General features: G+C 59.5%; 3 protein-coding genes and 1 long non-coding RNA gene across 12 annotated transcripts in view; 2 read left to right on the top strand and 2 right to left on the bottom strand.

The window, feature by feature from the left end:
* Positions 1–6,368, top strand: part of Foxk1 (forkhead box K1) — a 53,559-nt gene extending 47,191 nt beyond the window's left edge. The window contains exons 8-9 of one of the 2 annotated variants that reach the window (XM_020177051.2): positions 481–705; positions 1,166–6,368. In XM_020177051.2, the coding sequence (XP_020032640.2) occupies positions 481–705; positions 1,166–1,428 (488 nt within the window). In that variant the 3' untranslated portion in view covers positions 1,429–6,368. The remainder of the gene's footprint in view (positions 1–480; positions 706–1,165) is intronic. The other variant, XM_074075463.1, reaches the window with a different exon arrangement.
* On the bottom strand, positions 6,175–9,948 carry LOC141423971 (uncharacterized). Its single transcript, XR_012448733.1, has 2 exons — positions 7,391–9,948; positions 6,175–7,097 (listed from the first exon to the last, which is right to left on the bottom strand). It is a non-coding gene; the product is annotated as an uncharacterized lncRNA (long non-coding RNA).
* A 203-nt stretch (positions 9,949–10,151) lies between these two features.
* Ap5z1 (adaptor related protein complex 5 subunit zeta 1) lies at positions 10,152–23,164 on the top strand. 4 transcript variants are annotated; one of them, XM_074075469.1, is made up of 17 exons: positions 10,152–10,298; positions 12,779–12,913; positions 13,122–13,308; positions 14,125–14,269; positions 14,523–14,632; positions 15,223–15,418; positions 15,939–16,079; positions 16,260–16,297; positions 16,374–16,554; positions 16,963–17,144; positions 18,255–18,397; positions 18,703–18,843; positions 19,276–19,387; positions 19,962–20,059; positions 20,472–20,604; positions 20,682–20,896; positions 21,092–23,164. In XM_074075469.1, the coding sequence occupies exons 1-17, from the start codon at positions 10,258–10,260 to the stop codon at positions 21,354–21,356; spliced, it is 2,463 nt and encodes an 820-aa protein (XP_073931570.1). In that variant the 5' UTR covers positions 10,152–10,257; the 3' UTR covers positions 21,357–23,164. The 4 variants fall into 4 exon arrangements, with proteins under 4 accessions (XP_073931570.1, XP_073931571.1, XP_073931572.1 ...); XM_074075470.1 differs by having other exon boundaries at positions 16,386–16,554; XM_074075471.1 differs by having other exon boundaries at positions 16,419–16,554.
* Radil (Rap associating with DIL domain) overlaps positions 23,054–23,393 on the bottom strand; it is a 52,316-nt gene continuing 51,976 nt past the window's right edge. For all 5 annotated transcript variants that reach the window (XM_074075465.1, XM_020177044.2, XM_074075466.1 and 2 more), the window contains one exon: positions 23,054–23,352. In XM_074075465.1, coding sequence (XP_073931566.1) covers positions 23,247–23,352 — 106 coding nt within the window. In that variant the 3' untranslated portion in view covers positions 23,054–23,246. The remainder of the gene's footprint in view (positions 23,353–23,393) is intronic.

Consider the following 23,393-nt stretch of genomic DNA (forward strand, 5'->3'; position numbering starts at 1 on the left):
TCCTCAGTAGGCAAAGGTCGGGAGGAGCGCAGTTCATGAGACCCCATCTCAACAAACAAGCCTGGCCTGGTAGGGCCCGCCTGTCATTCCAGCTGTGCGGGAGGCATAGGTAGGATCACAGTGCGAGGCCAGGCGTGGCAAAATGAAAGTGTTAAGACCCTGTGTGAAAAATAAGCTAAGACAAAAGGACCGGGGGTGTGTCTCAAGTGGCAGAGCCCCGAGTTTAAGCCCCATAGCTGGTATGTGTGTAAACATGCACGCGCACACACACATTCTGGGACCTGGTTGAAGTTTAAGATCTGTTCTTCTAAAACCTTAATAATTGCTTTTCCTTTGAAACCCATTTCTTGCTGGGGTTTTCGTTTGAGAGGCAGCTCTTCCAGCGCCACTGTGCTCCTCACCTCTCGGCAGCCCGTGGTGCAGGCCCCGTAGGAACCCTCCTGGGCCCAGGGTGGCTCTGATTCACTGGCCACCCCACAGGTTTGGAAGAGAAACCAACCATTGCGTTTGCCACGATCCCTGCAGCCAGCCGGGTCATCCAGACAGTGGCCAGCCAGATGGCCCCGGGGGTCCCTGGACACACTGTCACCATCCTGCAGCCGGCCACCCCAGTGACCATCGGGCAGCATCACCTCCCAGTCCGGGCTGTCACGCAGAATGGGAAGCACACTGTGCCCACGAACAGCTTAGCCGGCAACGCTTATGGTGAGGCCCTGGCCAGTCTGAAGCCCGGCCTGGGCACTGGCTCCCCCCGCAGTCCCCCTTCGCCCTGTCACCTCAGTCAGCCACAGAGCACCGGGGGTGCCAAGCACCGTCACAGTGTTCTGAGAAGAGCCCTGGGTGGGAGACCAGAGGTCAGATAGCACAGAAAGTGGGGGGCATGGGAGATGGGGCTCAGTTTTAAGTCGACAGAGCGGGGGCCCTCCGTGTGCTGGGAGGGGGTACCAGGAGGTCTGGGGTCCAGGCAGAAGCAGGAGGTAGATGGTGCCTGAGGCCGGGCCCCTGGCCAGTGGAGGGTGAGAACAGGGTTTCAGGAAGAGGGCGGGGACCCTGCGTGAGGGTGCAGTGTGGCGTAGTGGACCTGGTGGTCCTTCCCTGGTTGGCTGAGCCCTTTCGTGCCCAGACACCAGAGTAACCTCCTCACCTCCTCCGCCTCTGCCCCCAGCCCTTACCAGCCCCCTGCAGCTCCTGGCAGCCCAGGCAAGTTCGTCCACACCGGTGGTGGTCACTCGGGTGTGCGAGGTGGGGCCTGAGGAGCCAGCAGCGGCCATCACAGCAGCCCCAGCCACCTCCACCACCACGCCGGCCTCTTCCAGCGGGGAGCCTGAGGTCAAGAGGTCCCGGGTAGAGGAGCCCAGTGGGACGGCCACCACGCAGGCTGCAGTGACGGCAGCCACCGGCCCCCAAGGCCCGGGCACCGGGGAGTGAAGCCGCCTGCACGAGGGTGGAGTGGGACTCGCGCCACAGGAGCCCGAGCGGCCGGCAGTGCAGGTGGCCGCCCTCATGGACCCGGCGAGCACTCGCAGCCACCTGCAGCCCGTGACCGGTGGCTCTGCCCTCCGCACCCAGACGATTTCCATTTGCCTCCTGTCCTCCCGCGGTTCGAAACAAACACATAAACACGTTCAGACGGCTGATTGTACGTCCTGGGGTTCTGTGTGGTTCTTTCCCTCCCTGGCACTACCGTCTCCCCCGGCCCTCGGTCACGGCGTCGGGAGTCTAGCCCAGCGCCTGTCACGGGGACCTTCCACGGCCGCCACCCACGAGCACCAGGATGAGGACAGCTCCCCCGAAGGCTCAGCATGGTCACACCAAAGCCACCTTCCACAGGACGGGACTGGCACGGGTTCCTGTTTGCAGTCATCGGAAACAGAAAACCAGGAGCCGCCAGCCACGCGGCTTGACGGTGTCCTCCCCAGAAAGGACGCAGACGTCACTGCAGTCACTGAGGCGGGGGACTGTCCGCGCTGGCTTCGGAGCACACGCGCTTCCTGTTACTGCTGACCTGAGGCGGCCTCGGCACAGACCCGAGGCCCACGCGGAAGGCCGCGCGTCTTTGGGGTCCTGGTCTCTGGACTGGAGCAGCCTCGGGGGGCCCGGCCACTCTGCCTGCTAACTTCAAGAAGGACCCGTGGCTCCCACGCAAAAAGATGAGCCGGGGCTGCTGCGGAGCGTCTGTGCCCAGCACTGGCCCGAGCAGACCCCAGGGGCCAGGCGGAAGCCAGAGTGTCCCTGCTGGCCCCGTCACAACACTGCCATTCTGGTGGCGCGCAGTTCACTCACCACCTTTCCCGCTGTGCTCCCATTTCCTCTGCACCCCAAAACCTGCCCAGTGTTTGAGATTGGAACCGAAGCCCGGGCCCCGGGTCCGTGAGTGGAAGTCCCTGGCCAGCGGGCAGCGGGCTCGGCGGCTCCCAGGGGAGTCCCTCCTGTGGCGGGGGCACTGTGAGTCGCACGGAGCCCCAGCCAGCGTGGGGTGACGGTGGAGCCCCCTGGAGGCAACTTTCGGAAGCACACGGTCACAGGTGGACCACGAGAAACAGCAGCCTGGACACAGCCCTGGGACAGACCGCGGTCCTCTGCATCACCGTCTCCACGGCACAGCAGCGTCCTCTGTGGGACCCGAGTCGCCTCAGGTGGGGGACACCTGTCAGTGACCTAGAAGCAGGGCGGGTCACCAGCTGTGGTCAAGCTCCTGGGCAGGAGGGCAGTGGGCAGGTGGGATGAGCCTCTCGCCCACGGCCACTGTCAAAGTCACCAGCCCCACTTAGGACAAGGGCGGAGCATCTGCCAGCGTCCTCCTGCCCAGCTGTGTGGAAGCCCTGAGTGGCGTTTCTGTGGCACTTCCCTTGAAGGGAAAGGAGCTGACGTGCGGGCTCTCTCTCTCTGTCTCTCTTCTCTCTCTGTTGGTCTCTGTCTGTCGCCTTGGCAAGGCTTCAGCAGGCAGGGTCTGGGGCGGCCCCATGTGGGGTGACAAACAGCTGCACTCAGCCCCCGGTCTCGGGCCTGTGTGCCTGACGTGTGCGTGACATGTGCCTGACGTGTGCGTGACGTGTGCGTGAGTCGGGGGGCGGGCGCTGACAGGTGGGTCTGAGCCGCCACAGGCAAAGCCGGAGCCCCACGTGAGGACCAGTGACAGGGACATCAGGGTTGCTCGTTGCTCCTTCCCTCCTAGTCATTATTTCCAGGCTGCACGTGGTCACCTCCAAGGCAGGCAGACTCTACAGGCTGTCATGATGGCCGCAGGAAGCCCTGTGTGGCCCCACCCAGAGCTGGGACCCCACGCGCTGTGTCCATGCAGGTCTCTGCTGGTAGTCTTGCCATGGCCCATCGGCCATCCTGGCTTGTGGCATTCAGGCCTCTGTCCTGTCAGGGACGTGCTCACTGCTGCCAGCCCAGGGGAAGGAGAGGAGGGGACAGGGCAGGGAGGACAGGCTGCTGCTCTGGGTTTGGGGACAGGAGGGTTGTGAGGGGTGTTTGCTCATCCACGCATGGCCTTTGTCAGAAACTGTCTGGAACCAGTAGCCAGAGACCCATGGGACGGACATACAGTGTACTTGGGGCCACCAAGTCAAGACCACCAGCCGAGCTGGTCCATGGAGCAGAGCTGTGGCCAGGCAGGGTGGCCTGGGACCGCCAGTGCAGACCAGGGCCTGAGTGACCTTTTAGGCTGTTGGTGGGCTGACCCTGGCTCTGGAGTGTCAGCAGTTCCAGCACAGACGTGGAGCCTGGGGAACCTGCCCCTCAAGGCCCCTGGGGGGCTCGGGGCACTGGCATGGCCCGAGGTCCAGCTGATGGACCCACCTCGCCCACCAGGCACCTGTTACCCACCTGCCTTGCGTCACACCCGCGGGCCCCAGACTTAGAGCTGCATCCCAGCGTAGGTCACATAGGACAGCGATGGCACAGGGTGGCAGGCCAGTGATGCTCCCGGGAACTCGCGTGCCCTCCCCTGCCTCCTCGCTGTCTCCCCTTCCACCCGGGAGCACGGAGCCATGGGCACAGTGTGCATCGTGACTGGGTGGTCACCTGCTCCCGCAGCTCCTCTGCCCTCACCAGGCCTGGAGGGGACTGTGTGGGGTCACAGTGTCTATCAGCAGACACAGGAAGGGCCTCCCAGAATGTTCAGGGGGCTGAGACTCACCCGGGCGGGGTGGGGGTCCCTCTTTGTAGACAGACTGAAGCGGGGTGGGGGGGTGTCCTTCTGTCCTCCTAGATAGACAGAGCAGATCTTACTTAGAAACATGCCTTCACTGAATTTGAGAAAAATTTGGACAAGTTTCCCCTTAGCACACAGAGCGTGGAATCCGACCTAGCTGACGGGGAGCGGCACTGCTTTTCCTCTGCCTCAAGTTCCACTCTGCACCCAGGTGACTTCCCCTGGCCTGAGGGATGTGGCCAGTTTTGGGGTACACTACTCTAGAATAACTAAAAAGTGCCCCATCTGGAGCAGGAGTGACCAAGTGGGCTGCAGTTGGTCACTGAGTGCCAACAGCCAGTGCTGGCCACTGCCCTGGTTTTGGCTTAGGGTGACAGGGCAGGCATTTGTCCCCAGCTGCTGTGTGGGCTGTCCTTAGAATCCCGTCACTCTATGGCCCGGCCTGGCTCCGGGCCACTTTGCCTTGGAGGTGAGCGCGGATGGTAAGGAGGACCTCCTGCCCTCGCGTCCCTGCCCCTCACAGTCCCGTTCTGGGCTGTCTCTCATTAGGGTTTTAAACGTCAGCACACAGGCTTGTCATCCGTTCTTTCCGGTTTGTGGGTCCAGAGCAGGACTCCGTGCCCTGTGTTTTCTTTCTGTACCAAACGCTGCTTGGCTGGTGGCCAGAAGGAGGGTGTGGCCCGGCTCACAGGTGGCAGCGCCCCTCCCCGGCCTTGGCCTTGGCCTTGAATGTAGTACTGGGAGTGGCAGAAGGGTCCCCTGTTTGGAGCTGCTGCTTCCTTTTCTTACCCTGCCTGTCACCAACCTTAGGGCACCGCTGGTTGGCAGACTGGGATTTTGTGACGGGCCTGTGGTGTTTTCAATGAACTGAAATTAAAAATTAAAAACAGGCCTATTTCACTGACTTGGTTTGGGAAACTAGTTTTAGAGTCATGTTAAAAACCAGAAGTCACCCGTGTGGTCTGGTTGTGTCGCCTGCAGCCGCGGGCGGTCTGCTCTCCAGGGCTGGTCTGGGCCCCTGTGGCAGCTCTGTCACTGGAGGGACCCTTCAGAACCAGGTCCAGGGTCCAGGGTGCAGCAGCCTCTGGGCTGCAGGGGGACCCCGTCTTTCTGCTAGCTCTGGGGCTCCCGATGGCCCGGCCGGGGCTGCACAGGGGCAGAGGTGCCTCGTTAGCACCTTCCGTCCAGGGACAGCCCATTCCCTGCACTGCCTGTTGGGAACAGAAAGCCCAGGAGACACCAGTGTCTTCCTGCGATGGCCACCCTAGGGCACCCAGGGCCTCGCCAGCCGCCACTCAGAGCTGTGTGAGCCCTGCTTTTGCTCTTGGGGTCCTGTTGGGAACAGTTTGCTTGTTGGATGTGTCCCTTAGGTCTGGGGAGCAGATGGGCAGCACTGCCCTCCCCCCACCCCGGGGTTTCTTCCCCTCCACAGAAAGCACTTGTCACCAGCAGAGCCACATCCAGCACTGTCCCCTGGACCCCACTGGATTGGCTGGGCTGGCACAAGCCCCACGCCTGGGCATCATTGTCCCCTGCTAACTGTGCCCTGGGTAGCTGGTCCAGATTTTTTTTTAAATCAGTAAAAATGGGGCTTAAAAGTGGCCCTTCGCTCCCTCCTTCCCTCCTTCCTCTCCAGGGATGCAGTTTGGGTTCCTAGAACACCCTCACCTAGGTGGCTCGATTCCTGATTCAGGACAGGGAGATGTCACTCAGGTGACACCAGGACCGAGGTGGTTCCTTACCCGGCCATAGTTCTGTAAAAATCACTTGGGGGGCGGGCGTTCGGGGAGTGTGTGCGAGTGTGGTTTTTATTTTCACAGTGGCTTTCTAAAGTATTTTTATTACATGTTGAATAATCTGTGCTTTAAAAAGCAGTGGTACCCATGGGATCCAGTTCCAAAGGTGACGACAGTCGCCTCGAGGGGGGCACTGGGACTCCGTCAGACCCGGCTCCAATTCAAGTGGGATACAGTATTTTTTTTTTTACTACGGACCCATACTGTTTTTTTAAGAAGTTTGGAGATCTGAATGTGATTTCTGATTGTATCAGACGTTAATGCTTTAAAGCTATAACGAAGTTTAAAATTTCTACTTTTTTTTCATTTAACTGTTCTTTTATCTATTAAATTGTCAGATGTGGATGGGAAGTTCTGTTTCTCCTCTTAGAATTTGTTTCTATAACCAGAAATAAAATTATATATTAAAGACACCAAGACTGCGTGGTCCCTGTGAGGGGGTGGCTGTGGAGGAGGAAGGGAAGGGACAGACAGACAGATGGTGGGGACACAGCCCGCTCTGCTCCCAGGAGTGGGTGCTGCTGGGAGCTGCACTGTCCATTTGACCTTGGCCGTTCCGTCCAGCGGAAGCAGAGTACAAGGACAAAGGAGACCCCCTCGAGTGCCTGTCCTTTGAGTCCTCTGAGCACGTTGCTGTCCCAGGGAGGTGACAATGCTCGGGGGCCCTGCAGACGTGGCGAGGGAGGGGCCAGCCAAGCCTCCCCCTCCTCTGCCTCTGGCCACATGCCAAAGGCTGGGCCAGCGGACGCCTGCAGATCCCCCTGGCACTTGGCCGGGCAAGGCCTGTGTGGCCACACCCCAGCTGTGACTTCAGCCTGCACGAGCGTCCCCCTCACAGACACAGATGAGCGAGGGGTGCCAGGCCTCTTGGGATGCATGGACACGCCTGCCTGCCACCAGTGTGTCTTTCGTCAAGTCCTGGCAGGAGGATGCATCTCCAAGAGATTTGCAGCTTGCTTTTTTTTTTTAAATTACAACTATTTTTTCACTAGTACAACCTTAAAATGGTATTTTATACAAAAGTCAAGTCTTGTGCGAAACGGCAGGTACTGTCCCAGACAGTATTTCTTGGTGAGCGTGTGCGAGCCTGTGCAGAGGAGCCGGTGAGGACCGTGCATCGCAGCGAGGGTCGTCACCAAAGTCTGGAAACAAGTCATGAGAAAACAAATGTAAAATTCTGTGTTTTATTTGCATAGAGTGTAGAAAGAGACCAAGTAGTCTCGGTGACAAACATGGGACGGGCATGGCAACCTCTCTGGGGAGCTGGAAACGGTCTCTATGGAAATTATCCTGGCCTGAAATGAGCAAACACAAGCCAGTCCCCACCAGAGCCAGGCAGACATTGCTGGATTAGGGCTGGGGATGTAGCTTGCTACCAGGGACAAGGCTCTGGGTTCCATCCCCAGTGCTGCAAAAACAACAGCCGGGCACCCACCTGTGGTGCACGCCTGTAATCCCAGCTACTCAGGAGACAGGAGGATCATGGTTGAAGCCAGCCTGGGCAAATCGTTAAGAGACCCTATCTTAAAAAAAAACCCATCACGAAAACAGGGCTGGTGGAACAGCTCAAGCAGTAGAGCATGAGGCCCTGAGTTCAAATTCCAGTACCACACACACATACAAAAAAATCAACAAAAATAGCCTTCCCAATGTACTGCTAATTGGTGGAAATGAAAAACCTCAGCGTTCATTGACGATCTGTGCACTTCACTGTTACCTTCAACACGAAACACGAGTGCACAGTGGGCCCCCATAGACTGCCTGCTTTCCTCCCCCTCAACCTACAGATCCCCAGGGTTCTCCGGGTCACCGGCTCACTCCAGCCTCACTACTCATGGTCACCTGTGGCTCCCATCTTCCATCCCCAGTGTCAGTCAAACACCTTCAAGGTTCCTCAAAACCATGCCTGCAGCTGGGTATGATGGCTCACGTCTGTAATCCCAGCTACTCCAGAGGCAGAGATCAGAGAATCAGGTTTGAGGACAGCCCAGGCAAAAATTCTCAAGACCCCATCTCAAGGAAGGGCTGGGTGAGATGGCACCAGGTATCCTGGCCTGGCAGGAAAGCTCAAACAGGAAGATGACAGTCCAGGCCAGCCTGGGCATGAAGTGAGACCCTATCCCAAAATAACCCATGCAGCCAGGTGCTGGTTGCTTGCACCTGTAATCCCAGCTACTCAGGAGGCAGAGGTCAGGAGGATCAGGAGGAGCCTGGGCAAATAGTTCACAAGACCCTATCTCAAAAATACCCAACGCAAAAAAGGGTTGGTGGAGTGACTCAATTTGTAGGGCCTGAGTTCAAACGCTAGTAACGCCCCAAACAAAAAACCAAAACAAATAGCCAATGCAAAAGGGACTGGGGGCGTGGCTTAACACCTGCCTAGCAAGCTCTGAGTTCAAACCTCAGTAGCACCAAAAAAACTCAAAAAGCCATGCCTGGAATTTCTAATGGTAACTCCCTAGCTCATCCCTTCCCTCCTTCCCTTTTTCCCTCCAGCGTCTCCGTGCTTATCCATGACAAGCAGGTGTGACCCACTCGATTGAAGGACCCTTCACTACTCTACTCCAGAACCCAGAGGACCCAGTCACTGCCCGCTCATTCAGTGACTCTCCGCAGACCTTTCTGCCCCAGTGCCCTACTTACACCTGCCCTTGCCCTTCTGGGCCCCCAAACCCATCCATCCGCCAGTCAGCGGGGCTTATCAATCTGCTTCCTCTCCCTCCTTCCCTCCCCCCGCCCAGTCCACTGTCCCCTCAGTGGCCGCTGCAGGTGGTCAGGCTGGGTTTAAAAGCTGCTTTTGCTGAGTCCGCCTCCTTACAGGAATCACCTAAAGGCAAGCACACTTAGATGGTTACCACGCCCTTCCAGAGGAACAGAAGCATAAATTGGGGAAAATGTAACCAGGATTACAAAAGGGAAAAACTTTCGGTGTACCCACTTGAGCGCGGGCCAGCTTACTCTGCTTGGTCATCAAACCCACATTTTCGCCCTTTTTGTCTACATGCTGGAGAATCCAGGGTTCATTCCCTGGTCCTCCAATTAAACCGGGTGGTCTTCTCCCCTTCTCTCTCTGACGGCCAGAGCACTGAGCCTGTCAGCTGAGGCAGGTTTGAGACACTGGACACCTGCAGAACCACGGCCAGCAGCCGTTGTGGACATGCATTTTGTCACGTCCTCAAGCTGAACCCCTGAACTCCCCTTTAAAAAGCACTGCAATCCCAGCTACTCAGAAGGCAGAGATCAGGAGGATCACGGTTCTAGGCCAGGCTGGGCAAACAGTTCTCTCGGGGCAAAAAACAAAACAAAAAAACCCTTGGAGTGGCTCAAGGCGAAGGCCCTGAGTTCAAATCCCAGTCCACAAATAAAAAAACAAAAGGCAGACATTTTCTCCCAGAAGGGGGACCACGGAGCTTTGAGAAGTTGACTGACTCCGCCCTCCTCTTTGATGAGTAGTAAGTCTTATTTCCTTTTCCTCAAAACCCTGCTTTCCTTATTTCTGAACTGGGGACCGTGGCCGCTGGGTCCCCGGCGTGGCCCCTTGTCACTTTGCCGCCGGGCCCGGCAGTCCCTGGCACATCTTTTTAGAACCACCAGAAAGTGCCCTGCCCGTCGCCTTTGCCTCATCTGGGAATCAGGGGCAGGGGCCCCATCCTGCTGGGGCGGGGATCGAATAAATGGATTTTTAGGGCTTCACCGACAGCCCGTGATGGGTGCTAAATACACACGGGGTTAAAAAAAAAAGCTGCAGCAGAGTCTCGCACCCTGCGGACGCTGGTCCAGCCAGCCGCTGTTCCCTTCCGGCCACACGTAGCCTACGCGGGGTCCGCAAGCGACTCCGCCGCGTGCCTGAAACTAAAACTACAACCGGACGAGCGCACAACGGCACGCCACGGCCAAGAGGCATCCCCGCCCACCTGAGCTCCTGCGCGACCGGTTCCGCAGCCAAGGAGGTCACAGAAGCCCAAAGTTCCGGGCTACAGAGGTTCCGAGACCCACGAGATATCCGGGGGAGCAGAATGGGAGCTTCCGGTCCCTCCCCAGACGCTCCGTGCCAAAGCCCATTGGCCAAGACGTCTCTCACGTGATGCAGTCCCGGAAGCTAGCGGCACTCTAGCGGAAGTTGGCCCTGATCACGTGGATAATATCCCGGAAGCCGGAACGAAGGCCTGCGGAGACTGGCCCCGCCCACGTGACGCAGCTCCGCGGAAAATACCGGTTTGCTCTTGGAGGCACGAGTCGTTCACGTGATGCATCACGTGACGGACCCCGGAAGTCCTTGAGGCCTCTGTAGTTGGCAGCAGGATGTTCACTGCTGGCGCGGAGAGTCTGCTCCACCAGGCCAGGTGTGGGTCGCTGCGGCGCCGGTGACCGCGGGACCCCGGGCTGGGTCCGCTCCGGAGATTGGGGTGGGCGTGGGGCGGTGATAGCTGAGCAGAGCTGCAGGAGGAAGGAGCGACGGGGGGCGGTGGTATCCCAGCCGAGAGCTCATGTCTGGGTCCCTGCTCCGAGGTTGGGTCGCCCTGGGGTGCGCGGCCCGGCTCGCACGTCGCCGCCATCCTCTGTCCCTGGCTGCCCCTGGACGCCCACGAAGTCGTCCAGAGCGCCGTCCTTGCCTAGGAGGAGCGTACGATTCCGCCATCCTTGTTTAAAAGAAGTACCTGAAGCCGGGCGGGTGGTCACGCCTGGAATCCCAGCTATTTGGGAGGCTAAAATCTGGAGGATCGCGGTTCGAGGCCAGCCCTGGGCAAATCGTTCTGGAGACTCCATCTCTAAAATAGCCCGAACAAAAGGGACTGGCAGTGTGGCTCAAGTGGTAGAGCGCCTGATTTGCAAGTGCGAAGCCCTGAGTTCAAATCCCAGTCCCACCAAAGAGAAGAGTTTACTTTTCCTCTTGAGTACCTCGGGGTGTGGGAGCAAGGACGTCCATGAGTGCGAGGATCAGTGGAAATAAAAATTGGGGTGTAGACGGGGCGCACGCAAGGCCGGGGATTCCCAGAGGCAGAGGCGAGTGAGCCTCTGGGGCGGCGTGGAGAAGGCGGTATTTGGAAGCGGCAGGGTTGGGTTGGGGAGGCTGGGCAGGTGGACGTTGTAGAAAGCAGCCTGAAAACGGGTGCAAAGCGCCCCCATTCTGCAAAAGACTCTTGTAATCACACGACAATCTGGTTTCTTCCCCAGTCTCATTTAGGTTTTGGTTCAAGATCAGAATTGCGGTTAGACAAAACTTTGGACTTGTCCTCTGCCCTCCTGTCTCTCTTTTCCTCAGCCACTGTTCTTTCCTGTGACCACCCTTGCGGCCATGGGTGCCTGAACGTCACTGGCCAGCACCTAGAGACAAGAGGGGCAAGGGTGGTGGGGAAGTTCTTGGGGTTCACCTGATAGCCTTCAGGGGGAGTCAGAAGCTGGGCATAGTGGCCCACGCATGTAATCCAAGCTACTCGGGAGTCTGAGGCAGGAAGACTGAGAGTTCAAGGACAGCCTGGGCAAAGTTAGAGACACCCTGTCCCAAACACAGAAATATATGAACCGAAGGGCTGGGGGCCTGGCTCAAGAACTCAGGCGTTTGCCAAGCGTGTGGTAAGCACGGGTTCATCCCCAGTACTGAAAATGTAAGAGCCACTCTGTCCTCAGTGCTAGACAGTCACTGGATCTTTATTTGGTGGCACTGGGTTTGAACTTAGGGCCTCACGCTTGCTAGGCAGTTGCTCTTAACACTTGAGCCCCTCCACAAGCCCCTCACTAGATGTTTGGTGCAGCTGGAAGCAGGGGCTCCCTGTCTTCCAGGTCCCAAACCCACACAGCTGAGAGGTCCACAGTGGGGTCCATGTTTAAACTTGGATCTCTGTGCGGTGCCAGGAGGCCACAGTGGCTTGTGAAGTTGGGTGCATGTGGAGGGGACTGAGACCCCGGTCTGCCCCTGAGGTGCCTGATACATCAACTACTTTTATTTTTGGTCTTTTTTGTTTTGTTTTTTTGTAGGCTGGAAAAAAATCTAAAAACTGGTTTACATGTTGAATGTTGCACCTTTACAAAGGTTTGCCTGTGGCCAGTGGTCAGTAGATACTGTATTTTTTTTTTTCAGTACTGGGGTTTGAACTCAGGGCCTCACAATTGCTTAAGCCATGCCCCCAGCCCCGTTTTCAAATGAGCCAGAGTAAGATAAGTTATATCAAGCTTGCTTCACAATTTATCATATTTGCCCACTAACATACAAGCGTTATGCTGTGAGTGGTGGTGCACACCTGTAATTCCAGCACTCGGGAGGCTGAAGCAGGAGGTTTGAAAGTTCAAGGCCAGCCCAGGATACATAGGCCCTGTCTCAAAAAAAAATAATGCACAAAAATCTAAGCCGTATGTATATCCTCATTTTCAGAAGTGGGAATCTATTTGAAACATCTTTGAAGAAGAACCTGAACTAAACTTCTGTTGTTTGTTTGTTTGGCATTACTGGAATTTGAACTCTGGGCCTCACACTTGCTAGGCAGGTGCTCTACCACTTGAGTCGCTCCTCCATCCCTTTTTGTGATGGGTGTTTTTGAGATAGGGTCTTAGGAACTATTTGCCTGGGCTGGCTTTGAACTGCGATCCTCCTGATCTCTGTGTCCTGCGTAGCTGGGATTACAAGCCTGAGCCACTAGCATTTGCGTTCTGACTTTTGACTGAGACTTCAGTCCCAGCGGTGAAATTCTAAGGTGTCCTGGGCCTCGTCCCACCCTGCATACCAGGCTTCTGTTTTGCTAGTTAGGAACTTCCCCATGGGCTGGGGATTCTCATCATTCGGGGCCCCTGAGCAGATCCCAGCTGCTGACACCCCTTCTTTGCTCAGGGGGATCCAGGATGAGGAGCTGCAGAGGTTCTGCTTCAGGGTCAGTAAGCTGCTACAGGACGACCCTGGGCCTGCTGCTGTGGATGCCCTGCAGCGGCTCTTCCTCATTGTCTCGGCCACCAAGTACCCCCGGAGGTGAGTGCACCCAGCTTCTGGCATGGTGGGCCCCTGGAGAGCCTTGTCCCGGCTGGCAGGTCGATACCAGCACTTGCGTGGTGTCTGAGCCTCTGTCCCCTTCTGTCAGAAGCCATCAGAAAAACTGTCTGCTGCCAGGCATGCGCAGGCCAGCTCTCCTGGGCTTGCCATGGGCATGACATGTTGCCTGCTGCGGTCTCACCGTCAGGCTGGAGAAGTCATGTGTGGACCTGCTGCAGACCACCCTCTGCTTGCCCACTTGCCCGGAGCAGCTCCAGGTCCTCTGTGCCGCCATCCTGAGAGAGATGTCCCCCTCTGACAGTCTGAGCCTGTCCTGTGACCTCGCCCAGAACACCCGGCAGCTGAGCCTCGTGGCCTCTGTGCTGCTGGCCCAGGTAATGCCATCATCGGTGCTTGCTGGTGTCCTGGGACCTGGAGGAGCATGGGAGGCTGGTCTGCCTCCTGGTTTGTGCCTGACACACTGTGTGGACCCACCACACGTCGACGGTGTGCAGGAGCCCTGGCACTTGGTTGCATCTAGAACGAGGCCCTGCTGCCTCCTCCTGCCTGCTCCCCACCTTCCTGGGGAAGTAGCCACCCGGGGCTGTGTTGAGGACTGTCAGGCTTCAACACCTGGCTTTAGTGACAGCAAACGCCATGCTGTGAGTGGCCCAGGCACAGGAGGCAGGCCTTGGTTGGGAGCCGACAGGCTTAGCGGTTCAGGGTCCCTCCCAGAAACTATACCTGGCCGCTCAGTAGCTGTGTCCCAGAAGGACAAGGGCAGCCCTGCCATTGGTGACCAGGAATCACTGAGGTCCACGTCACTGTCCACTCAGGTCCTGCCTGCCACAGTTACCTTCGCAGCTGTGACAGTGAGGAGCAGTGTAAGGCACCTGCGTCCCCCCCACAACTGTCCCGTTTGCTGAGTCATTTAGGGACCAGGCCCAGAAGACAGACATTTCCTCCTGCTTCACTGAGTTACATTTTTAAATCTTGCTCCTCTTCTTTCTGATCCTTTTGTTTTGTTTTGTCTTCTTTTCAGTTTTTGGAGAGACTCTATGTAGCCCAGGTTGGCCGTGAACTCTCTCCCAAATGCCGGGATTACAGGCACGAGCCACTGTGCCTGGCCTGACGTTCCCCCTTCTGAAGTGTGGGTCCCACTCCCACATGGGTACAAGTCATTGCTTCAGTGTTCACTGTTTGATTTGAAGGGCGACAGACAACAGGAGGTCAGAAGCGTGGCCCAGCACATCTTCACAGTCCTCGAGAGCCGGCAGCATGAGGGGCCCAGTCCCAGACACCTCCTCCCTGTGCTGTCCAAGATCATGGGCCTTGCCCCCGGCACCTTCCAGGAAGGTACACGCCCCCTCCCCAGAGGCCTCCTTTACCCCATCATCCCCACCATCACCCCGGGGCTGGGGTGCGACAGGAGGCAGGTCAGTCGCCCGTGAGCCTCTCGTAGCCCTCCGCATTAGCGTATTCAGGGAAGGCCTGAGGGCGTGGCATCTTATGGGGCCCTGTTTCCTCTTGAGGTACCTCAGCCAGTTTCTTGGGGTCTGGAGGTCCACACAACTATCTCATATCCTCCCTGAAACCCCGTTCTCCTCAGACCAGACCAATCTGCTCAGCAAGAGGCTGGTGGACTGGCTGCGCTACGCCAGCGTCCAGCAAGCACTCCCGCACTCAGGGGGCCTCTTCTCAACACCCCGGGCCCGGCAGGTGAGTCTAGCCCGTGTCAAGACTTCAGGGCACCCGGCGGAGCGGCTCAAGTGGTAGAGCGCCTGCCTAGCAAGTGTGAGGCCCTGAGTTCAAACTTCAGTGCCACAAAAAAAAAAAAGACTTCAGGGTGCTCGATCACAAAATCTGCCCTCTGCTCCAGGCTGCTGCTGTGCCTCCCACGGCCAGCCTTGGACAGCAGAGTCCTATCCACGACACCACCTGTCCGACCCCCTGGCTCCAGGAGGTTCCACCTCATAGCCAGTTCCACCCTTTGGGGGCTCTGGGTCAGGCAGGCCACTGACCCTCAGTCTGTGTGGCTCTGGGGACCAGTGTGGTCAATGCCTGTGCTTGCAGATCACACAGGACCTGGGGTGGGGGTGATGTGTGCAGCACATCCCATGTGGCCTGGGACAGGGTGAGCAGTACAACCTTGGCTCGCATCTCAGGACCACACTCAAGCTCACGTTCTCGTGGCCTTCCTCTCTGGCCTCTGGAGTAGCTTGGGAGCCCACCAACCGCGGCCCTGGACATAGCCCCCTGCACCCACCCCGGCCCAGGAGCCCTACAGCCCCCTGTCCTTCCTCCCACAGCCGGGCCCGATCACGGAGGTGGACGGGGCGGTGGCCTCAGACTTCTTCACGGTGCTGTCCATGGGCCAGCACTTCACGGAGGACCAGTGGCTGAACGTGCAGGGCTTCTCCCTGCTGCGGGCCTGGCTGCTGCACAGCGGCCCCGAGGACCCAGGCAGCCTGGACACAGGTGCACCCCACGAGAGGCAAAGGACAGGCAAGAGTGGCTGAGGCAGTGGGAGGGGAGCGTGCCCGAGGGTCGGCCACAGGTGAGTGGCAAGCCAGGGCCTGACAGCGAAAGCTCGCCTGGTGATGGGGGAATAGCTGAGAACCCAGCCAGTGTCACCAAGGTGCCTTAGCTGAACCTCAGATGGCCTCGGAGGCTGCACAGAGGTGCCAGTCCATAGATTGGAATAACCTTACTAAATTTGAAGGGTTTATAGAAAATAAAACCAACTAGCAGACTTTGAAGGAGAGAAACTTCGTCTAATAGCTGGGCGGGTGATGCACGCCTATAATCCCAGCACTGGAGGCTGAGGCAGGAGGGTCACAAGTTGGAGGCCAGCCTGGGCTACACACCAAGACCCTGTCTCAACTCAGTGTAGGGTAAAAGCCGCCCGGCTCCTGGGCATCCCTGGGTTTCCTGCCACTCCAAGGTCAGAGCTTGTCCTGCCGGGCACCGAGTGTGTCAGGCTGTGGAGCCACTGCTGTCCTCTGAGTCACCTCTTCTTCCACAGAGGACAAGTCGGAGCTGGAGGGCTCCACCCTGTCCGTGCTGTCCGCTGCCTCCACGGCCAGCCGTCTGCTGCCCCCGCGGGAGCGGCTGAGGGAGGTGACCTTCGAGTACTGCCAGCGCCTGGTGGAGCAGAGCAACCGGCGTGAGTCCCCAGAAGAGGCCAGAGTCCCCTCTTTTCCAAAGGGGCTGAACCTAAGCCCTTAGAGCCAGGCCCCTGCCCCGAGGGCACCGTCCCCATCTGCTGCCCTCTCCCTGGCTGTTCCCGGGCTGCCTCTGTTTTGAGGCTGGGCAGAGATGAGTCTGCTCTGTTCCCTCCTCGCAGGAGCCCTGAGGAAGGGGGACTCGGACCTGCAGAAAGCTGTAAGTGACAGGGCTGGCAGGGCGGCGGGGCCGCTGGGGCCAGCCCGTGACGCGGCTGGGCTCGGTGACCCCGCAGTGCCTGGTGGAGGCCGTGCTGGTGCTGGACGTGCTGTGTCGGCAGGAGCCGTCCTTCCTGTACCGCGCCCTGGCCTGCCTGAAGGCCCTGCACGCGCGTCTGGGCGCCGACCCCGGCCCCGGCCCCGACCCCGGCAGCGAGTGCACACTGCTGCCCCTCGCCCAGTTCTTCCTGAGCCACGGTGAGCGTGGGCCGCGCCCCCGGGAAGGACAGGACACCCTCAGGTGCTCTTCACAGGTGCTTCTTCCTGGCCCTGGGCCCTAGACGGTGTCACTTCACTGTCACGTCACGCTTCAGGCAGGGAAGCTGAACCATGTCACAGAGCTCTCTCCTCTGCCTCACGGGCCATGGGGCCCAAAGGTCGGGGACCAGCACCGTCTCGACGTCCCCCGTGGGTCTTGCTCCAGGCAGCTGATCTGTGGCCTGGGGGAGGGTGGGAAGCCCCTCGTCTAGCTTTTTCCCCACGTGGGACAGCTCCTGGAGGCTCTCGGGGTTCTAGAAGCACGTGTGGCCCCGAGACCCAACTGTGACACCGGGGGCCTGAGACGCCCCTGCAGCCCAACCTGGCCCTCACGTCTGGGGCTTGCAGGTGAGGCGGCAGCCGTGGACGCAGAAGTCATCTACCAGCAGCTGCTCACCAGGCTGCCCGCCGAGCGCTTCCACAGCCCCACGCTGGCCTTTGAGGTCGTGCGGTTCTGCGTGGACAACGTCACCCTGCTCCATGCGCGCCTGCCCGGCCTCCTCAGACCCAGCTTCCCCAGTCTCTTCAAGGTGTGCAGCACGGGGCCCAGGGTCTCGGTCGGCCCTGGGCTGGGACGCAGGGGGCTGGGGGTGGCCGTGCCTCAGAGAAAGCTTGGCAGAGCTTGTCCTCAGACTCTGTCGTAGGTGGGTCATCCGTGAGCTTGCTCTTCTAATTTTTGGGGCAGCACTGGGATTTGAGCTCTGGCTTGCACTTCCTAGGGAAGCACTCTAGCACTTCAGCCATGCCCCCAGCCCTTTTTGCTTCGGTTATTTTCAGATAGGGACTCACGCTTTTGCCCAGTGCTGCCCTTGGACTGCAAATCTCCAACCTGTGCCTCATGAGAACTTACAGACACGAACCACCACACCAGCTTGTTTGTTGAGATGGGGTCTTAGTACCTTTTTTGCACAGGCTGGCATCCAACTGCAATCCTCCTAACCTCTGCCTCTGGTATCTTTGCTTTTGAGATAGATTCTAACTTTTCCCAGACTGGCCTCATACTCGGTGATTCTCCTGCCTCCACCTGCCGAGTGCTGGGATTACAGGCAGGCACCACCATGCCTGGGTTGTCCATGAGATTTCTTTGCATGGTCTGTGATGTGGCTTTTTAAATCGCTCCTTCACTGTGTGGCCTCTTAACTCCACTGGGAAACACAGTCATTTTCCTGAAGAAAATACAGTAGGTGGGGAAACGATTGGTTTAATCGTCACAGAAGCAAAGATAAGACAGCAAAAGAAGAGTTGGGCAAGGTGGCTCATGCCTGTAATCCCAGCAACGTGGAAGGCAGAAACGGGGAGGGGGGTAATCGCAGTCCAAGGTTACTGTGTGTGGGTGGGGATAAGATTCTATCTAAAAAGTCACTGAAACAAAAGAACTAGGGCATGGCTCAAGTGGTAGAGCTCCTGCCTAGCAAGTGCAAGGCCCCAAGTTCAAATCCTAGTACCACCAAATATATATATATCAGAAAGAGGCGAAGGGGTGTTTTATTTTTTTATGGCAGATAGGATAGGAAGGAAGGGGAGGACAGGTCCAGATGCCCTGTCTGAGCGGGGAGCCTCGATGACCATAGTGGACATCATGGCTGCCTCCCACCCCCTCGCCCTCGTCTGAGCTCTGAGTGGCTGTGTGTCCCCCACAGTTCCTGGCCTGGCACAGTCCGCCCCTCACTGCCGAGTTTGTGGTGCTGCTCCCAGCTCTGGTGGACCCCGGCACGGCTGTGGAAGTGCTGCACGCGCTGCTGGACCTGCCTTGCCTGACTGCTGCCCTGGACCTGCAGCTCAGGTGGCCCCAGTCACGATGGCCCCTCACCACTTCCCCCACCCTGGGACGAGGCTCCCCGTCCTCCCCTGCTCCCCAGTGTCACCTCCTACGCAGAGCACATCTCTGGTCCCTCACTGGCCTCTGAGAGCAGCCTGACCACCGCCCCCAAGACCCCAGAGTTCTTCCCTGTCCCCTGAGGGACTGCGATCTTACACTGACGTTTTCCTGAACAGTGGGTGCCCCTGGGGTCACAGGCCAAATTGGACCTTGTTTGGCCTGTGCCAGGAGCCACATCCCAACCAGGCCTGGGGGCTCTGTCCACACAGGTCCTCACAGGCCACTTCCGACAGGCCGCTCTGGGACGTCTCCCTCAGGGTCCCCAGCTGCCTGGAGGCCTTCAGGGATCCCCAGTTCCAGGGCCTTTTCCAACACCTGCTACGTACCAAGGCCAGCGGCTCTGCGGAGAGGTCAGCCCAGGGACTGGGGACCGCCATGGTCATCAGGTTGGGGCTGGCTGCCAAGCCCCATGCTGAGACTTGGTGTCCCCACCCACTGGGGAGGCAGCTGTAGTTACCGGCACTGGGAGGAGTGGCTCTGGACGCTGAGGGCTCAGCGGGCACAGTGCCTGGGGTTGGCTGCCCCCTCCCTTTAGACCTCAACCCCCCCCAGGAGAAACCCAGGCACTGGGCAGGCCACCTCTCCTGTCCCCTGGGCTTCGCTAACCAGAGCACTGCCTCCCTGAGCCCCATGGAGTGCCTGGTCCAGGAGAGCGGGTGAGCAATGAGAGGACAGGGAAGGCCAACTGGGACTGGCCTAGGTGTCTTTTCCCCTCCTCTCCTGGTGCCTGCGGGATCCCACTTGTGGGGGCAGTGGACTCAGTGGCCTTGCTGTGCCCCCAGGCTGATGCCACTCCACCAGGTCCTGCAGCCCATGGCCAGCTGTGCCCGGGTGATCCAGTGCGCTGAGGCTGTGCCCACCCTGCTCCAGGCGTTCTTCTCAGCCGTGACCCAGGTGAGCCCACTGCCACACGGCACGGGGCGGGGTGGGAGGGGGACTTGATGTAGCAGAAGGTTGACACCACAGTGCCCTGTCCACGGGTGCTCCAGGGAGACAGAAAGGGCTGCCTACAACTCAGCTCTGGCCGGGTGCCGTCTCCCACCCCAGGATGGGGTGGGTAAGTGGTGCCCAGAGCCCCGGGTGGTCCCCACCTGTCTGCACCTTCTGTCCAGTGCGCATGGCAGGCAGAGCTCCTAGAGGCGGGCTGGCTTGCAGTGGGGCTGGACATGGATGAGGCAGTCTGGGAAAACCCTCAGCCAAGCGAGACTGACCTGCTTTGTGGTGCCAGTGTCCTCAGGGGAGCCACAGGACAGGAGTGGGGAGCCCACCTGGTCCCCACCCCAGTGCCTGCCTTTTTCCTCCCAAGCCCCCACTGTGTCTGCATGGCCACAAGTGCTGGGGACCCGCCTGGGAGCAGTGGGCAGGTGCCTCTGGCCCCTTGTGTGGCCCTCCCATTCTGGTCTCACGTCCCCAAGGACAGCAGATGGTGGGGTGGACAGACAGCCCGCTTATCGCTTTTGACCTGCAGTTTGCTGACGCGGCCCTGACGAGGCAGCTGGCGCTGGTGGTCCTGGAGAGAAGCGACTCGCTGTACCGGGTCCCGCAGTACCAGGCGCGCGTGCACAGGTGGGCTGTGGTGTCGCCGCGCTTGGATTCCTCCCCTTGCCTGCCCCTGGGCATCGTCCCCATCCAGGCCTCCCCCAGTGGACCCCACGTCAGCCCAGTGCTCAGCCTGAACCCCGTCCTCCACCAGAACGTTCTCTCGTCCTTCCCTCCCGAGTCTGTTTTCAGGGCTCTGGACAGGGATGCGTTCCTGCCCTTGGGGTCATTGTAAAAGCCCAGTGCACCCAGGCTTCTCAGCTGCCCACCCAGGACCGAGGACAGAGTAGGCCGGCCTTGCTTTAAGATGTGTGAGGCCCTCTAGGGGCAAGCTGACCCTTGGCTCCTGATTGGGGGCGAGGGACAACTCTGGCTCCTGGCTGGACGAGGCAGCTTGGGGTCTCTCAGACCCGTGGGGACCTGGTGTGCTGTCCTGCAGGGCGCTGAGCTCCCAGCTACTGGTGCTGTGCAAGCTGAGGCCGTCGCTGGTGGTGGAGCTGTCCCGGGAGCTGCTGGGCTTTGTGGGGAGTGTGGGCAGCCTCCGTGGTGACGCCAGCATGCTCACCTGCGTGGTAAGCATGCGGACGGCCTGGTCTCCCGGCCAGCCCCACAGGATGCTGGCGACGGCTGAGCCTCTCTCTTCTGCCAGGTGTGGGCCATCGGCGAGCACCTGTCGCTGGCCTGTGACAAGCGCTGCACTGTGGAGCAGATCAACAAGTTCTTCGAAGCTTTAGAGGCCCTGCTGTTCGAGGTCACCCAGTCCCGTCCCTCGGCTGACCTGCCGAGGTGTCCCCCGCAGGTCATCACGGCGCTCATGACCACACTGACCAAGCTGGCCTCACGGAGCCAAGACCTGATCCCCAGGTACCCGGGATTGGGGAGCGCAGGGAGGGAAACCATCTCGTGGCTCCAGAGGTGTCCTGGTGTCTTGACGTAGCCCCTGTGGCTCAGCCACGAGCGAGCTCAGGCACGGGGACCATGCTGGCGGGGCCCCGACAACAACCCCTTCCCACGTGAGGGGAGCTTCGTGTTGACTAAGGCTGTGCCTCTCACACCTAGGGTGTCTCTGTTCCTGTCCAAGATGAGGACACTGGCTCAGAGCCACGCCACCAGCTCTGCGCACAGCGAGGACGCAGGCGCCATCTGCACCCGGGCCACCGAGCTGCTGGCCCTGCTGAAGATGCCGAGCGTGGTCCAGTTTGTGCTCACACCCAGCACCGAGGTGTGCCACCCCCGCTACCACCGCGACACCAACACAGCCCTGCCCCTGGCCCTGCGCACAGTCAGCCGACTGGTGGAGAAGGAGGCCAGCCTGCTAGGATGAAGGGACGGTCACCAGGTGGACACTGGCTGTGGAGGAGGACCTGGGCCTCCAGCCTAGTGTTAGAGCCAAACCCCAGCTTTGGTGGTCAGATACAAATCGGGAGGGCAGAGGATGGCGGAGCCAGAGTGACCTTGGTGTGCCCGATGGCCTCGGTGTGCCCCAGGTGACCCCGGGGACACATTGCCCAGTTTGGTCACTGCCCAGCTACCTGGCCTGTGGCCGTGCCCTGGGGCAGCTGATGGTGGCCCCGCCCTGCCTGTCCCCTGCTGTCCCTTTGTCTTGACAGTGAAAATAAACCTGTAACACGGGCAGTGGGCCCCGGGAGCCCCGGCTGCCCTTCACGTGACAAGTGGCAGTTCAGGTTGCAACCACGGTTCCCACAGTGCATCGGGCTGCTGTGTGAAGACTGTGATCCATGCTTTGCCCTGCACGGTCCCCATACCGCGGCTGCCGGGGGGCAAGACAGACCCAGACTGTCCAGATGGTGGTGGCCGTGTGGCCCCAGTTGGGGGTGACAAGTGATGACAGTGGCACCCAGCCAGGCCCCTGAAGAAGCCAGTGCCACCTTCTCATGGAGCGGGGACAGTTAACTATGGCATCCCTGAGTGTGGAGGACAGTGGGACTCCGCTCAGACCTGGCACCCAGCAGGCACATCTGGGACACAGATAAGTTCGCCGGTAGTCCTGGTGGCCAACGATGAGGATCCAGGCTCTCAAGCAAAGCTGCCTTTCGACAGATGCGTGCTGGAGCCGGGCGCAGCAGCGCGTGCCTGTAATCCTCGTGCGGGAGGCAGGGGGAAGGCGGGTCGGGAGTTCAAAGCCGGCCTGGGCTACAGCATGAGGCCCTGAGTCAAAAACAGGAAGTGTCCGGGTTTTGAAGCTTCCAGCCTAAGGATGTCGGGTGACTTGAGCGAGCAAGTCAGTTACTCGCTCTCCTGTCATTGCTTTTTAAACTGTCCAAGTTTCCGTGACCCCCAGTGTGTGCGGAAGCCCCTCAGGCTGCTCCGGAGCTGAAGCCTTCGTGGGTCAGCACGTCGTTTCTGGACGCCCAGCCGGGTCAGCTGTCTGAGCTCGGGTGCGGAACCGAGTGCATCGGTTGTGGGGTTTGGGTTTTTTTGGCAGCGCTGGGTTTGAACTCGGCCTTGTGCTGCCAGGGTGGCGCTCAAGCCGGAGCTGCGCATTTTAAATGACTTCCAGATTCCTGGCAGGGCCTGGGCTGGGGACAGCATGGAGCTGCCACAGGAGCTGACCCCTTTTCACGTGCTGCAGGTGACAAGCTAGGCCCCTGTCGTCCCCTGAGCCTGGCCACTAGCCCGTGTGGCAAGGCCATGGAAGCCATCATACTGGGACTACAGAGCTGCTCACCGACCAGCCTGGAGGTGTGCCACCCTGGTCGTGACATCAGGAGGCCTGTTGGGGACCAAGGGACGGGCCAGGCCCAGGCTCTGGTGGTCAGAGACACAGAGGCCGCCGGGGAGGAGGGCGGCCCAGAGCAGCTGGGCTTTGGGGCTCTCGCGTGCTGAGTGAGCGCTGGTCCCTTTCCTAGCTGAGGTTCTGGGGACGGGAAGGATCGGTCAAAACTCTTCGCCCGCCACCCCTCCCTCCCCGGGACTCCCCCACTCCCTCTCCCCCCGGCCACGGGAGCCACCAGCACCCCAGGCTGTCCCCGTGTGCGGCCGCAGACCTTCCTGGCACGGTGCGAATACAAACGGTTTATTGAACGTGAGTCCTGTGACACTTTACACAGAAACTCTGTAAGACACCTCAGCTGCGTGTCATCTGTCATAAATAAAACATACACCAATGGACGCTAGCGACGGGCGTGTCCTCGGGGAGGCTGGCCGCCCTGCTGCAAGGGACTGGTGGGCGGTGGCGGGTCCCTCCAGCCCTCTAGGGCGGTGGCGTGCGGAAGTGGATCTTCTTCGCCATTTCCGCGTCGGACTTGGCGACCAGGAACCGCATCTTCTTGCCGCCACTTCGGATCAGATCCACGGCTCTGAAGACGGTGCAGGGGGCGGCCAAGGTCAGGGTCACCCA

This window comes from Castor canadensis, chromosome 6 (assembly GCF_047511655.1).
Source record: "Castor canadensis chromosome 6, mCasCan1.hap1v2, whole genome shotgun sequence".
Lineage (NCBI taxonomy): Eukaryota > Metazoa > Chordata > Mammalia > Rodentia > Castoridae > Castor > Castor canadensis.

Bases quoted from the DNA above. Each gene is read 5' to 3' on its own strand.
- Ap5z1 (XM_074075469.1), top strand. From the start codon at position 10,258: ATGTTCACTGCTGGCGCGGAGAGTCTGCTCCACCAGGCCAG. The intron at 14,270-14,522 runs GTACACGCCCCC...CGTTCTCCTCAG, and splicing joins CCCCGGCACCTTCCAGGAAG to ACCAGACCAATCTGCTCAGC. The intron at 17,145-18,254 runs GTGTGCAGCACG...TGTCCCCCACAG, and splicing joins GCTTCCCCAGTCTCTTCAAG to TTCCTGGCCTGGCACAGTCC.